Below are 14,017 nucleotides of genomic sequence, written 5' to 3'. Positions count from 1 at the left end.
CTTAATTTTATTTTATTTTTATAATGGGCTACAAGTTATGAATCTTAAAACCTCATTAACTTTGCTATTAATGTAGATTTACAGGAGTTAATTACGTTTAAGGTATTATAAATGATGAGGGTGTGAGGAAATGTGGACAGGTTTCTTTATTAAATTGCCATATATATATATATATATATAACTCAAACTTCCTGGAATTCTCGCAATCCATCAATATTAAATTCTAATCAATAGCAATTTTTGATTATGTATTTCGATCCATCTTAATATTTAAAAATAAATCTTTATGAATAATTGCATTTCTGTAGAATAAAAATAGAAAATGGAACGGGAATTTCTTTTCTTGATCAATTCGACTTGTTATAAGGCAATCCTAAGCTTGAAAAGTAAAAAAGTTGGAGCACTTACTAAAGAAGTAAATGGTCTGACATACTTAAATGGTCGTTTATTTGAGTGTGTTTTAAAACAAAGTTACATTTTCTTATATCAAATCAATAAATTAACTAAATACATTGAGTTTACAAAGAAAAAATGTAAACGGTCGCTTTTAAGTCTCACAAATTCGATTATAAGGTGACCAACTTCGTACACGCGTTGTGTTTCGATAATCGAATCTGATGATGGCAATTTACAAAATAGGCCATGTGACTTCTCCACTTGCCAAATTTTCAAGCGATGTATCAAAAAATAAATAAATAAATAACCTTTTAGAAGTTTTAATGCGTGTTTGTTGCCGGAATTACGAGAGTGGACGAATTTGGTTAAGGTCCAGCTTGCCTTTTGTATAAAAAGATCTTTATCTTTTGTCCTCCTTCCAACTTGTCATCGTTGTTCGACCCTTTTTATACTTTTTTTTTTATTGTGAAACTTTTCTCTCTCCTCCCAAAATACGTGACGTGTGTGCATGGCCGGATTTTTTAAGGTTGATTTAAAATTTGTGTTTAGACTTCAAACTATTAATTGTTGTCTAAATTTCCTTCTGCAGCATAAACTGGTGCAAAATACTTTCATACCGATACGAAATTTGGGGCTTATGCTGGCGTAAATTAACGGTTTCCATACGCAGTCCAAAATTCCAAACCATAGGAAGAAAAAATGGTAATAGTGATCTGTGAGATAACCATTGGCTTCTTCCCATATCCTAAGTCCAAACCATGGAAACCACGAGATCCAAAAAACTATTGTCAAAATGAAAGACATCATGTGATCGGGATTCGATAGATTTTCACTAGTTGCAGTGGCATATTCTCTCTCCTCTTGAGTCATGTATTGCCTCAAACGATACATGGTAATGAATATGAAAAATAAGAATACAGTATTGTTAAAACACTTGGTGCCAGAACCAGTATAGCTAGAGTAATGCTGTATGGTATCATGTTCTTCAAGTCAAGAGTACATATGTAACCATCTTTGTAAAAATTACCTGTGGAAAATCCCAGAAGTGGAGGAGAGCACAAAAACACGGATGTTAACCATGTAAACAGCACCCAACATTGGCATCTAGTTCTAGTTTGTAGGACCACATAGCGTAAAGGTTTCCTGATGGCTAAATATCGATCCACCGACATCCACATGAAAGTATATACCGTTATTGTCCATAGTGTGATCTCCATATAACCTGTAAGTTTACATAAAAAGTCTCCATAAATCCATTCACCTGTGGATGCCGAGTATATTGAAAGGGGCAATATGAAGATACCACATAACAGGTCGCAGACTAGTAACGAAAGTAAGTAGTAGTCGATAGATTCTCTTTGGAATACCGAAGTTGCCACACTTAAGATGGCAATGGCATTAGTCACAATGGTAGAAATGCATATGATGGTGACGAGTGTGGTTTCCACTTGGTGTCTTTCCAAAGGATAAGCATAGGTAGGGGTCGTCGGTTGATCTTCTAAATAAATCATGTCAACACGATCGATGCTCTGCTTTAGATTAATGGAGCCATACCTAGAAAAAAGACATTAGTAAAGTTTAATGGTCTTCTTGAAGGTTAGAAAGAATGGATACACATTGCTAATATAATAGAAGTTTTTTTTGTAGATATAGAAGGAAGAAATCTAATTATGTTATGGACTCCTATTTGTGAGGTTAATACCCTCCAAATTCTTGATATTAATTAAACTATTCTATTTGGACCTCTTAGAGGGATCTAGAAAGGGAGGGCTACTTAACTTTTTGAAGCCCACAGTGTGAAGTTTTTAAATAATAAAATTTGGCAAGAACGACTGTTCCATCTTAATACGTGAGAAATGTAATAGAACGGATAATTTTCATCAAATGTTTTTGAGGCCACTGGGTCAAATGATCCTGCTGGCCCTTCTGTGGTAGGACCTGTTCTCTTCTATGTGTTAGTGTTTGGTTATACAGTAATTACATAGAACATCTTCAGTTTGAGAAAAATTTGACTTAAATTGAAACATTAGTATTCAATTTGATGTCTTTCAATATCTGCTCACCGATATAAAGGAAAAAAATAGTATTATTACAAGAAGTTAGTGTTCAAATCGATGAATTAGCTGTTGCCCATCAGTTGCAGAAGTAGATAAAACACTTAATTTGTTGTGGGTTCGCACCTGGCCAACGGGCTAGCCACGTGGAGTTTTCCGTGGGTTTACTTCCTGTTAGTAACACCTAAATAGGGACCAGTTTCCCATAGAAGAGTCCTCCCTGGAGTGATTTCCTTCGGCAGATCGCCCACGTGTGTTACTCTATACAAATAAAATAATCGATCTGTAAATTTAGGGGGGGGAACAATTAAAAACGAACTTCCTTTTAACTTTTATTACTTAATTATAAAGTTTTTTTTATAATTTATTTTTGAGAAGAATACATTAAAGTGGTTAGATTAATGGATTCTTATCCAGTTAATGCACTTCATTATTACCAATACCAGTATATTGTAGTAGTACTTAGAAATCTACAATTCTAAGAACTCTTTATATATTTTCGGTTTGGATTAATGGATTTCTATCTAACTGTATTTATTTACAGTTAAATAAAAGTACGTTCTTTTTAAACTCCGTAGAATAATTCACAAGAAGAAACTTCTTAATGAACTCCTCTTCGAAAAAAATACAAGTTCTACGTGGTAGATTAATGGATTTGTATCTAAAAATAACGATTTTTTACAGTTTAATCCACACTTATGAACTTTTCTGGACTTTTTTCCCTTTTTCTTTAAAAAGAAATTAAATTTGCTAATCCTTTCTTCAGCAAAATCATAATGTTTATTATAATAAATCAATCAGCAAATCTTAATTGACATTAACGACTAGAGATGAATATTTAATTAGCATTCATTCTGAATGCTAATTGTTTTTTAATTAGCATTAAATAGTAGAACAATTAATATCACACTACTGGAACTTTTCAACCATCTCAAGAATCTACTGGGAATTGTTGAGAGTTTTAGTATAACAAGCGCTTCGGATTAAGCAGAAATTTAATTGTTTCTAAACACTTATGATGATTATTTTAAATTAGTGTCAAGTTTTATCAAGTTCTTGAGCAATTTAATAAAGAAAATCTAAGGGTTTTTTCGTGTTATCTAATTTGTTGCTTCTTTTCTGGAAGAGAAGTACAGTACATTTTTTTACATGAACTACTTCAAAATAAGAGTATTTTCTAGAAGAATCGCCTTGTTATAAGTTATAAAAATAGCTAGTAACTATATATTACACAATATCGAACTAACATTAAATTTAGATACTTCTAATTCCATTTTCAGTCTACGACTTTTCAACAATTTTCAATGAGAATTTCAATAAGTTTCTATGGAAACCTGACGTCAAATGGGATATTTTTTTTTTCTTATTTCTAGAAAACAGAGAAAACATGTCGATTCGGCATATATCGATCTTAATCAATAACCCATCTTATGTTACCATTCGCGCGGGTTACCAACCACAATCCCCTAATTTAGAATAAGTTCTTAATAATTATTAATTATCTCCCGTTATATTCAATAAAATTAAATCTTTTTGAGTAATTTAAAAGAAAAACGTGTGGCAATTAATAATTTTTAAAATTTTGGGCCGTTTGTTTGATAGAAAACGAATTATCCGTCCGTAAAAAGCGCAGTTGCAACCTACCTCTCGTATAGTAGAGCGCTTCTAACATCTCTTACTCTCTCGCCACTAACTTAAATAGGGGTTGTCATCGTTAATGACGTCATCACAGACAGCGCCTCTATCGAGCGCGACATAAACTGGAAGATAATCGACGATATTGCATGAATTATATATCAATTATCTGTGTATAGTTCGATGCGTATCGAGTAGTTTTCTGTTTTTAGACACCCAACCCCACTCAAAAAATCGAGAAAAAGATGATAAATAGATAACAAAAATGGTCAAAATTGGGGTCAGTCAATGACTCCGTCTAAGTCCTGTTGCATTTGTAAAAGTTTAACAGTAGGGAGGGCAGACATACAGCCGGATTTTATTGCCAACTCAGCCAACGAACGTGTTGCGAGATTTAAATAAGTTCGGTTTTGGTTTTTATTTACGCTTACAACTTGGTTACAAAAGAGTTGTTTAAATTGTAACAGGGAAGGAAACCTTCTTACAACTTCATTTGCAATAGTTGTAAGAAGGAAAATATATAATTAACTACTCAATAATACTGTTTCTTTAAGTTATATCTGCTATATTTTATCAAGAAATCAATCGTGATTACAGTAATGGAGTCTATAAAGTATAATTAAGAATCGTAACTACTATTATAAATTATGTTTTGTGCGTATATAACACATCTTATACTATGTAACTATATCTGCGAATTGTGTTCAGGCTCTCTACCTGAGCCTGGACATAGTTTACAGTTATAAATACAGTACCTAGTCTCTAAGTCTACACACCGGACCAAATGGTGTTGCTGGTGTAACTAGACAATTTAGCCAGGCTCCTGCCCATAATCAAAGTTTAATCTTTTATGTAAAGGATACATTTATTAATTTTATTCGTATACTTTTATGGCTTTCGGAGGGAGTAACTAGTTCGGGTCCCATCTTACTTTATTAACACACGACTCTGAGGCCCTTCTGCAATAGGACAATTAGACCCTTATTGCAGAAGGAATATAATTGATAAATGAGTTACTGTACAAACTGAACTGTAATTACGTAATATTTACTGTTATTTTACTAAGAAATTATTCAAAACACGATCTTTAAATCTGTTGACACCCAACAAAGGACATAAAATGGCAACAATAACGGAGTGTAATATAACTTTACGATACTCAATATTGCAGCATTGAGTAACAATTACTTAACATAGAAAATTCAGGGATAAATGTAAATTTGAACGTATAAATAAATATATATATATATATATGTTTACATTATTCTTCATTGATAAATGCGTGTATAATACACGAAATACTATTGTTTCGTAGTGAAAGGGTATATGATAATGAATATTAATTTGTTGTGTGAGATAGTATTGTTATCAAGGGAGTGAATCTGCTTTGTATCAGATACTGTGTCTATTTAACTACTATCCAAAGGGATACATGATATCGAAAATGTAATTTATAACGTATATACATCTTACTGTATCGATTACTATAAGCTGAAGTGACTTTAAGTAACGGTATAGTCACTATACCATTACTTAACACTACATCACTAGCGATATCGCACCTCGTTTTACGATATTTTACTTTAATTTTTTTAAGCTAAAAATGTTAAGTATAATTTCTACTTTCTATATTCTAAATATAACTTCATTATTTTGATAATGAAGATATTTACATCATTATCTTCCATAGACGAAAGTAATAACGCGATACTGAAGAGCACAGTACTGTACATGATTCAAACTCATTAGAGGAAACCAAACTGTATATAATCAATGAAGCGGTTATACAAAACATATTAGAAGCGATACAAATTCATTTTGTACCTTTTTTTTGGCTTCTAACTATCGTTTATCTCTCTAAAATCTAACCATGAAAGTTGCGGCTTGCGAATTATCGATTCGATTTTCTTACTTATCAAACTATATTCATCCTTTCGTATACGAGAATGTGTATCTACTTAATTTAATATATATCATTTTGGACCATCTGACGTCAGAGTGTCTGAATCGTGCGGAAGTGACGTCATCAATAAGAGGCCGTTGACCTAAAACTGTTTCCGTTCTACTATCAATCACCGTCGACATACGACAGAACTTCGAATGTAAAAGTAATAATAAATAATTAATAATTCTTCCATTAAATTTTAATTTTTATTACCTTTTATTTAAATTATAAACGTCGTAAGACAATTTTCTCTTGTATTTTTGTGATTTATTATTATTATTATTATTATTAATCTTTATTTTTTAATTAAGTAATTAATTAATTAATTATGTTTTAAATTATATAAATAGAGTATAACTTAATTTTTATTTATTACAATTGCTATAATCGATAACAGATGGCGCCAGGTAAGAATATAATTTTTACAGGCAAAAATTGCGTGTTTTTTTAATAGATTAAAATGTTTTATAAAGTAGCTTTTTAAATTACTATTATTAATTTAATGTTTATTAATTTTATTTGTTCAAACTTTACGAAAATTTGATATAACGGCTTAATCATTTTCATCGGTAAGTTATCGCCACTGGTAAGTGACGTATACATAATCGTCATTGTCACGTGTATTTATAAACAAATCACGTGATGCGTTATTATAATATAAATTACCATAAAAACCCTATTATTTATTAGAAACAACGATTAAAATACTCGATAAAAATCTGCGTTAAGAAATTAATTATTTCATAAAATACTCTGAATTCTTGCTACAAATAGTAATAATATTTCTGTGTGTATTATATATAAATTTATTTTTTTAAAAAATTTTAATTAATTTTACTACAAATAAATTTTTTCAATATTTATTTATTTTTAATTTAACTTTTAAAAACTTGGAAGTGTATTCGCTTCTCGATGATTAATGATAACATACTACATTTTTTTTAAATTTAATATTTTAAGTTTCCTTGTATATTTTTAAAAATTAAATTTTAATATTACGTAAGATTAACCAATTATAAAAATCGATACAAATCCATGCGAGGGGAGTGCCAAAGCCAGTGTCTTTCGCGTGTTGAAGGTATATCGCGTTTTGCTTTTAAAAAAACTTGTGGAAACACGATAAAGACACCAGTATAGTCTTTAAAATGGTTAACTGGTTTTAGGGCCACACATTTATAAGGTTTTTAATTATATTTTAAACATATATTTGATGGTTTTTTCGGCCTTTATGATGATAACAAAGTCTTGAGCTAGTTAAAGCGATTCAACGAAGGGATAAACTAGTGTCTCGTTATAATATATAATATATATATAATATATATATATATATTATTAAATCTATCGTCTCGTTAACTTCTACAACCACACGATAAAGAATTTTACTTTTCTTTAATATTCTGTACAGAATTCCTCATCGATTCGTCTTCTCTCTATCCGAAATTCAGCTCGAGCTTCTTCCTGTATTTATTTATATATATATATATATTTTTTTATTTTGTTTTCTGTCGTAGAATTGCTTCGCCTTTGTCAGGGTCGTAACCAGAAAGCTAAACAGTAAACACAAGCGATTCATTCTGGTCATAGGTTAGACCTGTGTGCGGTATCTCATCACAGATATCAATTTTGCTTTCCCTGGACGTAGGAAGATTAATCTCCAAGGATATTCATAGGATCAATGAGGCAGAAAACCTGGACGTTAATGGCCTCAAATAATAAAAGAGGAGGGAAAAATAGTCAAAGCCGGTATTCCTTTACAAATCATCCCACGCGATAACAAAAGAACAAAAAGATAAAAGTCAAAAGCCTTATAAATGCAACCGATAGAATATTAATTAAATTTTGAATATTAAATCATGTTTTTAATATATTTGAATGAATATATATTATATTTTTTTAATGAATTTTCGCTAGAGTTTATTCTACTTGGAATATTCTTTATTTTGTAAATTTTGTAAGTAAATTTATTATTGATTTTTTTTTAAATTTATTTCACAAGCTTGTAATTTCATTTCTTTTTAAAAATCTTTTTGAATTTTTTGATGCAGTTTACAATTTTGTTTCTGTTTTAATGTAATTTATTTAGATTTTTTGATGCACTTTAGAATTTTCTTTTTTATATAATATTTTTATATTTTTAATAAAAAAATTTTATTTATTTATTTTTTAACATTTGCTTAATTTTATTTAAAACTTGAGAATTTTTCTTGATTTTTTTTAAAGCTAGATTTGCTTTTATTTCTGTAAAATTGATACTTTTCTCTAAAAATTATTTTCATTTATTTTATTCCTAAGAAATTTATAATTTTAAACTTCCCTAAATTTTACTTTTCCCTAAAAATTTCCTTTATTCAAGAAATTCACAATTTTATCCCTAAAATTCCTTTTTTTCAAGAAATTCACAATTTTATCCCTAAAATTCCCCTTTTTCAAGATATTAACATTTTTATCTCGAAAATTCCCTTTTTACAAGAAATTTACAATTTTATCCCTAAAATTCCCTTTTTCCTTAAAAATTTCCGTTATTTAAAAAGTTTTTGAAAAATTTCCCTTGCTACTTAATTCTGGAGTTTTATTTATTTCTGTAAAGTCAATGTTTTCTCTTAAAATTATCTTTTTATTCAAGAAATTTAGAATTTATTTTTACAAATTTCCATCTTACTTAATTTAATTAAATTTATTATTCTTGGAATCACTTTCATTTTTTTTTAACTTAAAAATTAAAATTCTTAGAATAAGTCTAAGTAATTTAACGAAAATAATGAAAAGTTTAACGAGGCGGAAAATCTACAATTTATTATACTGGTAATGCGCGCTTCTAAGAGACGTCGCGACGTCGCTTGAAGGAGCGACGCGTCGCGAATAACTAAAATTACTACACACTACGATTTTAATAAACAATAAAAAGCTATTATAATTAGTTTAATTCATTTAAAATTACATTATTTTAATTAAAAATTATTAAAATAGTGATACTTTAGCATCGCAGCTTAGACACGTGGTTAACATAGAAACCCCGCCAAAAATGCTAATTTATGAATAATATATTCAAATTTTTGTACAAAATAAATAAAAATATGTTTCTTAGGGTTATTTTCTTTAATTTTTTCCATGAAATGTGTTATATTATTATTTTTCTACCGAAATTTTAAATATTTTAGGGTATAAACTTAATGTACTTCTCTGTAAATATATCAAAATGGGGTTTAATGGTACCTTAGAGAAATGATTAAATAAAGATTTCAGTTCTTAATAATCTCCAAGGAGTGAAAATATTACAGTCTTATAGATCTATAAGTTTTCTTATACAAAACAGCTTATTGTTACAGATTTTCCTATTGTTTCTGGCATGGAATTAACCATTTGATCATTTTAAATGAAAAGGAAAACTCGAAATTACATAAATTAAATGGAGAATAAATCCCATTATATCTTTAGGTTTTCTACAATTTAATTTATCCGGAATTAATTAAGATAAAAACTCGATTTAAATTGGAATTTAATTAAATGCGCTTCATTTATATGTTAATTCACTTATGTGTTAATTCTAAAGATTTATTTTTATTTTTTTTTTATTAAGTTTAAAATTATATTTTTCTTAAATTAATATAATTGCTTAATGAAATTTTTTCAGTAGATTAAGTTCGAGTTTTCAACGCTAGATGGCAGCAAATAATAGTTGACTGTATAAAGGATTGTTTTTCAACTAGTGGATCGCGGGTCCCTTCTACTACAGTACCATTTTAGGTATTCAGTTAGTCGTATTTTCGACGTTTGGACCGCCCTATCGATAGAAAATTCTAATAAATGAAATTATAAGAGAATAATTTAAACGGGGATTCGTATGCAGAATAACCCTTCTTGTATTGTAGTTTTACCCTTCAAAATGAATAGTAAGTTGATTTGTTGGATTTTAAAGCAGATAACTCATTTATGGGCCCCTAAAGAATGAAAATCACAAGAGGAATCTATTTTATTATCAATACATTTGCTGGTTAATATGCTGGACGATCCAAAAGTCTCGTGTATTACGTGTAAATTTATGGAAATGAATGGTAAGCTGGATTTAGAAGAATTTCGTAACCGAATGGGTGGAAAATTGCACCAATTTCGATACATCGGTTAATTAACTGATTTTTGGGTTACCCTGTACGTGAAGCTGCCTTCTTTTTCTTTTTAATGATTTAAATTTTCGTTATAAATCTGTTATTTATCGTTCGTTAAAGATTAAATTTTAAGTATAAACTTAAAAAGTTTCACTTAAATTAGACTTAGAACGGACTAAAAACACATTTTTAAGGAAAAAATACTTTATATCTTATATATTTGCACTTAAGATTATATAATGATGCATACAAACGTTTTTCTTACTAAAATGGAATATTTTCTAGCCAAAAAACACGATTATATAACATGGTGAATATATTGATAATATCTTTAGTAAAAGAAATATTTTATTAGATAATTTTCAAAGAATTTCTTGAAAGAGAAATGTTGTATACATCTGAAAACTATGATTTTAAGAAGCAGACTCTTCGATAAATCAATAATTAAATAGACTGTAAATAACAACTACACAGTTTAGTCTCTGAATTATTTAGGAAACTAAGTTCGAAATCTAGCAAACAATTCTTCTAAATAGTTCTAGAATATAGAATATATTCTAGAACTATATGGAATATATTGTAGAACTATTATAATTAATCATGTATTCTATATTCTACAACTATTTTAGAATATAGAATGTATTCTAGAATATATATAGAGAATTCTAGAATATAGAATATATAATTATTCTAAAATCTGTTTAACCTTTTTTGGTTAGATTTACCTATGGTATACAAAATGGCGGCCCTTCCGGTAATCTCGATGGCATGAGTTTTTAGAAATGTGACGTAAGATGGCGGTTATCGTAATAATGCGATTTTATGCTAATTTTCTTTAAAATTTTGCGATCTGGAAAAATGGAGAAGTATGCTATTAACAAGTTTGGCTGTGGTGTAGACAGATGATGCATGGTGTTTGTCTTTTATTGAAGTTTGTTCAATTTTCAAATTCTTTTACACTTCACGTGCAGGTTAATGTGCCCAATGGCGATTATTTTTTTTAACTGTTGTCCTAAAAAATGTTGGAAGACGAATTTATTTGGTAACTATTGGTGAAAATGTTGACAAATGAAGATCTCTAACAACACGAGTTACAAAACATGCATTTTTTCATGATAGCGGCGTGAAGTTTGGTTCTATGTTAAAATGCAAATTAATAAACATGACGTAGTATATGATTGTTTCTCGTGGTAATATGCAAATTAATAGGTTGTTCGACGTGTGTGAAGGTTTGTCGTCCTATGCTGTGTGTACCCTACGTAAGTTTTCAATACGATTTTTATAAAACTAAGGGTTAATGTTACCTATGGTAGCGAACATGGCGGCTCGTCTCTGAAACAGTGGGGACGCACGTTCTAACATAACCTAACCTATTCTAATAAATTACCATAATTATTGCCAACCAAATTATTAGAATAGGGGTAATTAATTAGGTTAGGTTAGGTTAGAACGTGCGTCCCCACTGTTTCAGAGACGAGCCGCCATGTTTGCTACCATAGGTAACATTAACCCAAAATTCTCGTAGTTTTCTAGATTAGATTTTCTCTTCTAGATTATTTTAGAAGTTTAAGAAAGACTTATAATCTATTTTAAAAAATAAAGAGAATTTTAACTTAACCATAACTTCGCTAATTCTAAATTTTTCTAGAATCTAAATTATAATAATAATAAATACTAAGATATATTAGAATTCTAAATTACAGAATTCGAATTCTAGAATTTATATAACAGATTTTTCAGATTTCTAACAGATTTAAAATTCTAGAATTTCAATATAACAGTATATATTGCAGAAAATTCTAGGGGGATATTATAGATTACCACCTATGGAATTTCGGGTCTTTGAGTATATATCTGAACTCAGGAGACCGAGAAGAGTTCAACGATACCCTACTTTTCACCGGAGACGAAAAATAATAAAGTTATCATACTTTTTTCCAGCGATCGCGCGATGATAGGGAGTCGCGTCGCTTGCCGTTAAAATTGCCTTTAGTAGACGTTTCCCCCTTTTTTTACTTTGTTCAAGAACTACCGTGAATCAATAACTAGTGACGTTTAGCACATGGCGGCCTGCCGGCGGCTCCCCTCCGGGAGGTCAGTCGGGAGCACGAACAGTGGGAACGGCCGCCACGTTCGCTGCCATAAGTAACATTAACCGAAATGGCGATCGCGCGATGATCGGAAGTCGCGTCGCTCTCTCCGCTCTCGTATCGCGTGTTTAACCCTACTGGAGATGACCGTAGTCCGACGTCATGGTTTGCAGACTTTACCGCAAGATGGCAGTACTAGCGACTATGGTGCCGTCTTCGTGAGAGCATTAAAAAAGTATGGTAACTTAAAAAGCATGATAATTTTTTTTAATTTTTGTCTCTGGTCCAAAAATAGGGTACCGTTGAACTCGTCTCGGTCCCCCGAGTTCAAATATATAATCAAAGACCTGAAATTCCATAGGTGGTAATCTATAGTACACCCAATTCTAGAATTTATATTGTTACATTAAAATTCTAGAATTCCGGAAAATTTCTGAAAAAAATTATAAATTTCTATCTAGAATTTAGATTATTTAGAATTTTCGAAAAAATTTTCAGAATTCTAGATAAATGCAGAATTTTTCTTTCTGGATAATTCAGAAAGCTGAAAGTAGTATTCTGAATTATCCAGGAAGCAATGAGAATTCCAATTCCATTAAATTGCCTTCAAATGAATATAATTCTTTTAGTTAAAGTAGATATAAATATATATTCTAGACATAAACTTCAATTTAAAGTAGTAGTACTTAAATACCTAAAGAAAAAAGTAGTAAAAGGAGGAGGAGGGAAAAGAGGGGAAAGTATTGTTATATCTCAAAGGGTTTGTTTAATCTTCCAATCTCAAGAAATTTATCTTTTCTTGTACTCTATTATCCTGTTCTAAAAATTTTCTCTTGGGATTTATTATTTCCGAAAAAAGTCGAACTCAGCAAAATATATTTATTTATTTTTTCCTAAAAATAATTCTTCGTCTAAACTTTTTTTAAATAATTATTTTAGTAGACGTACAGTTATGGATGAAGATTTCCTCATTTAATTTTCGCTTCAGAGGAATATTATTTATTTATTTATTTATTTTTCTTATTCTTTTATTGGTGGATATTCCTGTTTTCTTTTCTTTTATTTATCAAATTTTACTTTATAAATCTTGGTGAATTTTCCTTCATGTTATTTTTTTTCAACGTTCTCTTCCAGGTCTTTCAAGTTATAAATTTCGTTTCGTGGATAAAAGGAATTGAAGAAATTGATGTCTATTTTGAATATGTAATGTCTCCACTTAGAAATTTTTTAAATTTTATTGTAAATTTGTTATCTTTTTTCTGCATATTCTTATCACTCTATCATGCTTTGCATTCTCAAAATTCATGAATAGGTGATGAGGTTACAACGTTATAAAAATCAGAGAAATAACCTTATAAAATGACGTTCGTTTGATCATTTTTGACTAAAATATTTTTAAAAAAATCTACGTTAATTACAAGTTAATCTAACTTATCGAGTTTAACTAAGTTTATAAAATTAATTTTATTTTATTAAATGCGTGATGTTTGCTTTACCTTCGAACACCTTTCCTCTGCAGTGAAGCTGGATGTAAAGGGGCGAGTCATAATTAGTAAAACAAACTTCGATTTTTTTTTTATTTTTAATGCGTTTCTAGCCAATTTTTCAGCTTTAGAGAATAATTTACCTTATTATATATTAAAATTTACGAGTGCTTGAAGCTATTTTCTTGTTATTTTTTAAAATTATAGCGAGTGAAATCTGTCCAACTCGCTGCATTCGTTTAACACGTTCGTCTCCGCAGTCACTTTATAATCGTGTTAAACTTTTTATCTACTTTTAATTTTATAAGAT

At 29.6% G+C, this 14,017-nt stretch overlaps 1 protein-coding gene across 1 annotated transcript; it reads right to left on the bottom strand.

Moving 5' to 3' along the window:
- Positions 1-868: 868 nt before the first annotated feature.
- On the bottom strand, positions 869-4,112 carry LOC136987135 (histamine H2 receptor-like). The gene is given in 3 exon segments (XM_067284810.1): positions 869-1,301; positions 1,304-1,950; positions 4,095-4,112. Coding segments are annotated over 2 exon segments (957 nt in total). The 5' UTR covers positions 1,908-1,950; positions 4,095-4,112; the 3' UTR covers positions 869-948.
- Between the last annotated feature and the right edge of the window lie 9,905 nt (positions 4,113-14,017).

Source organism: Centruroides vittatus, unplaced genomic scaffold (assembly GCF_030686945.1).
Source record: "Centruroides vittatus isolate TY-2023 unplaced genomic scaffold, ASM3068694v2 scaffold_1478, whole genome shotgun sequence".
Classification (NCBI taxonomy): domain Eukaryota; kingdom Metazoa; phylum Arthropoda; class Arachnida; order Scorpiones; family Buthidae; genus Centruroides; species Centruroides vittatus.
The sequence above is the reverse complement of the archived record's forward strand: the minus strand, read 5'-3'. Positions and strand labels throughout refer to the sequence as shown.